The sequence below is a fragment of the Gracilinanus agilis genome, unplaced genomic scaffold (assembly GCF_016433145.1).
Source record: "Gracilinanus agilis isolate LMUSP501 unplaced genomic scaffold, AgileGrace unplaced_scaffold19639, whole genome shotgun sequence".
In the NCBI taxonomy this organism is placed as follows: Eukaryota; Metazoa; Chordata; class Mammalia; order Didelphimorphia; family Didelphidae; genus Gracilinanus; species Gracilinanus agilis.
The window spans coordinates 281-4,352 of record NW_025350959.1 but is presented as its reverse complement, the minus strand read 5'-3'; the positions used below and the strand labels follow the sequence as shown (position 1 = coordinate 4,352).

The following is a 4,072-nucleotide window of genomic DNA, read 5'->3' as shown; positions in this document are numbered from 1 at the left end:
CAACTGCTTCCACCTGTACACCCCCAGGTGCTGCAGATCCTGCGCCAGGGCGTGTGGGCCTCTCTCACTGGCGGCTGGTTTTTCGACCCGCACCAGAGCACCTTCTCCAACTGCTTCCACCTGTACACCTGGCTGCTGCTGCTGGCCCTGCCTTTTCTCCTCTACATGGTGAGCGGGAGGGTGGAACTGAGGCATGGGGGGTTTGGGGGGGGAAACCGCGGACTTGTGTGCACTCGGGGCTACTGCTGCTGGTGCTGCCCTTTCTGCTCTACCTGGTGGTGGTGGACAGCTGAGGCACGGAAGGGGAGGAGGGGAGACCCACTGGCTTCTGCGTACCTGAGGCTGCTGCTGGCTGCTGGCAGTACTGCCCTTCCTGCTTTCCATGGGATGGGGGGGGCGCTGACTGCTCCCACCTGTTGGCTGCTGTCTTTACTGCTCTGCAGGGAGACTGAACCCCAGGTATGGGGGGATCAGGGAGGGGAAACTGAAGCCAGGGGTCTCTACCATCACTGCATTTGATCCCTTATGCCAGGCTTGTTGCCACTGGCTGTCGCTTTTCTATTTAGCTGGCCTTGGTTCTCCCAGCTAAGCTCCTAGGAGCCTTTGAATGCCAAAGGCAGGGGGAAGGCCAGGTGGCCTCATTAACCATCTTACCAACCCCTCAGGTTCTGCCCCCCAGCATGTTGGTGGCAGCCGTGTACTGCCTAGTGGTAGCGGTTGTCTTCACCACTATCAAGACGGTCAACTACCGGCTCCATGCCATGTTCGACCAAGGGGAGATTGTGGAAAAGAGGAATTCAACTCTGGGGGAGGCCGAGGAAGAGCCCACCCCAGGGGACAGCAATTTGCCCAGGTAAGACCTGTTGAGGCCATCCGCCCTTCAGGGCGCTGTGGGCAGAAGCGAGAGGGAACTCCCTGGGGTGGCTGACTGGCAGACTGAACTGACTACCTCGTCCCTGTGCCCTCAGAGATCCTGGAGTGGAGATGACAGTGTTTCGAAAAGTGAGCTCAACACCCCCTGTGAGGTGCAGCTCACAGCACTCCGTGTTTGGTTTCAATCAGGTCACGGTGAGTCATTCCTCTGGCTCTCAATTGGGGAGTGGGCTTTTCCTGGGGCTCCCCTTGCTTTGGGGCTCCCCTCCCCAAAGCATAGAACTGTTAGACCCATCTCTTTCTTCCCTGCCAGGAACTGATACCCCGGATAGAGGATTCTGGGCCACTCAGAGGTGAGAACCTATGGCTTACCCCCCAGGGTGACTTGGAGATCCCCATGGGCCAAAGTACAGAAGCTGGTTCCTTGGGCCCCTTCCCCCTTTTAGGTGCTCAGGGAACAGATGGACTGTCAGAGCTGACCAGGCGCTCCGTTCTTATTGCAGACATCAAAGAACTGGTTCGAGAGCAGGGCAGCAACAATGTGATTGTGACCGCCGCCGACCGCGAGATGCTAAAGCTGAACTCTCCAGAAAAGCTGCGTAAGTGGGCTGGGGAGTCGGGGATGGGGGGAAGTGCCCTGAGTCTCCTTGCTCCTAGCTCTCAAGCTTCCTGTCCATCTGAGGGGAGAGAGGCATCACTGCTGTTCCCATTAGCCCAAGGGAGAAGGGAACCTTTGGGGTCCCATTCCCTCAAGCACCCCCCCCAATGCCTCTCCTCTCTGGTTTCCTTTTCTTTCAGTTGGAGATCTTCCCCAAACTCCCCCAGGGCCTCCTCCCCCAGCCCCTTCCCTGCCCAGCACAGACTCCTCCGAACGTTCCCCCCTGGCTGGCCACAGGGGTCCCCCCTGGAGTGGAGCAAGTGGGGCAGACACACCCATGAGCCCCCTGCTCAAAGGGAGTCTCAGCCAAGAGCTGAGTAAAAGCTTCTTGAACCTGCCTCTGCCCGACCGGCCACTTGTGCGCACCAGCAGCCGGAAGGAGAAGCGGGGTGGGGCCGGCTACCAGCCCCTAGACCGGCAAGGCTCGGGGGACCCTGTGCCCCAGAAAGCTGGCTCCTCGGACTCCTGTTATAGCGGCACTGACAAGGAGACCCTGAGCAGCTTTAAGAGCGAGAAGACCAACTCCACTCACCTGGATAGCCCCCCCACAGGCCATCCAAGGGACGGCAGTGACACGGACCCACCGTCTGAAGGTGACCTCCCCCCTTCCCCTGATGCCGGGGTCCCCTCCGACGACACCCTGCGCTCCTTTGACACAGTGATCGGGGCTGGCACTCCTCCTGGGGGCCCTGAGCCCCTCTTGGTCGTCCGGCCCAAGGACCTGGCTCTGCTTCGGCCTGGCAAACGCAGAACCCCGATCCGCCGGCACTCCCCCCCGAACCGAGCCCCCCGGCGCCCTTACCCTGTGCCAGGCCGCCCCCTGCTGGAAGGTGGGGGCTTTTTTGAGGATGAGGACACAAGTGAGGGCAGTGAGCTGAGCCCAGCCTCGAGCCTTCGGTCCCAGAGACGCTTTAGCACTGACAGTTCCTCTTCTACCTCCTGTTATTCCCCTGAGGGGTCCAGGGGGGCTGGGGGTGGGCCCCGAAAGCGACGGGCTCCCAGGGGGGCCGAAGAAGGGGCCACGGTGCCCCCTAAGCGTCCATATGGAGCCCAGCGAACCCCCAGCACCGCCAGCGCCAAGACACACGCCCGCGTGCTCAGCATGGATGGGGCTGGGGGTGATGGCCTTCGGGCCCCCCTGGCAGGCTCCAAAGCAGAGTTAGAGGCCCAGGCTGGGGGTGAGCCCACAGTGGCCTTGGCCTCCCTACCACCGTCAGACAGCTTTGCTCTGGGGAGCCGAAGGGGTCCCGCTGCCAACCAGCCAGGTTGGCGGGGGGAGCTCCAGGAAGAAGGCGCAGTTGGGGGTGGTGAGTGAAAGCCATGCAGAATTGGGGGGGCAAGGGGTGAGCAAGGGGTGGATGCGGTTTGTGTCAGTTTAGGGCAGGGCAAGGACCGTGCTTTTGGGCCTGAGAGCAGAGGGTTAATACCTAGGCATGTGGGGTTTTTTCGGAGGGGCTGCCGAGGAGAGTACCAGGCGTGACCGGTCAAGCAGCGTGCGGCGAACCCAGGCCATCCGGAGGCGCCACAATGCCGGGAGCAACCCCACCCCACCCTCATCTGTCATGGGCTCTCCCCCAAGGTGAGCTGGCCCTGGCCCCCTGACCCCAGGGAGTACCTCCTGGCCTCCTCTGGGGTCTGACCACTGCCTCCGTCCCCTAGCCTGCAGGAGACCCAGAGAGGCCGAGCAGCCTCCCACTCCCGAGCCCTGACCCTGCCCTCGGCCCTCCACTTTGCTTCATCTCTGCTGCTGCCTCGGTCAGGAGCCAACGTGCATGAGGCCTGCACTTTCGACGACACTTCGGAGGGTGCTGTGCACTATTTCTACGACGAGAGTGGTGAGCCTCCTGGCATCCTTGACTTGATCCTCCCATTGCAGGCCTTCCAGCCTGGAGCAGGGCAGCCCCAGTGCCCTTGGCCTTCCCTCCCTTGCAGGCCTGCTCTCTTAGGCACCTGGACCCTTTCCCCACCACAGACCTGCCAGTGGCGTTACCCCTCTTTGGCAAGGGAGGAAAGGTTTCAGAGGAATCAGGGAGCCGGACCTTCCCAGCCCCATCCATGTAGGGGGGTTCATTTTCTGTCCTGCCTTGGCACTCTAGCCCATCGCAGGGGAGCACAGCTCAGACTCCCCCTCACCACTGTGGGGTTTGGAGCTCTCAGCCTCACAGCACATGGAGGGGTTAGGCCCCAGCTCTGATGGCTGCTCTCTGCTTTCTGCTCCTAGGGGTGCGCCGTTCCTACACCTTTGGCTTGGCAGGGGGAGGCTACGAAAACCCTGTGGGACAGCAAGTCAGTGGGGAACAAGGGACCAATGGGGCCTGGTGAGTGTCCTCCTCCCTGTCCTCTTCCTTATTCTATCTGGCCAGGGTCTGCCCAGGTCCATAGCCTTGGGGTATCTCTCTTGTAGTTGGTTGCTGGGGTGAGGGGGAGGAATCTCCTCCAGGGCCCTGGGACTCCAGGTCCCCATCTTCTCCTTGGGGGCTCCTGGATTGATGGGAGGGATGGAGATGGACAATTGAGAGGCCGAGGAGGAAGCTCACCCTG

General features: G+C 61.6%; 1 protein-coding gene across 1 annotated transcript; it reads left to right on the top strand.

Annotated features, from left to right (window-relative positions):
* Nucleotides 1-48: 48 nt before the first annotated feature.
* LOC123254310 (pecanex-like protein 3) lies at nucleotides 49-3,849 on the top strand (the record flags this gene model as incomplete). The annotated part of the gene is made up of 9 exons (XM_044683351.1): nucleotides 49-168; nucleotides 666-853; nucleotides 969-1,068; nucleotides 1,187-1,226; nucleotides 1,377-1,472; nucleotides 1,672-2,838; nucleotides 2,984-3,110; nucleotides 3,191-3,366; nucleotides 3,753-3,849. Coding segments are annotated over 9 exons (2,111 nt in total), but the record flags the coding sequence as incomplete, so codon positions are not given.
* Nucleotides 3,850-4,072: the final 223 nt, after the last annotated feature.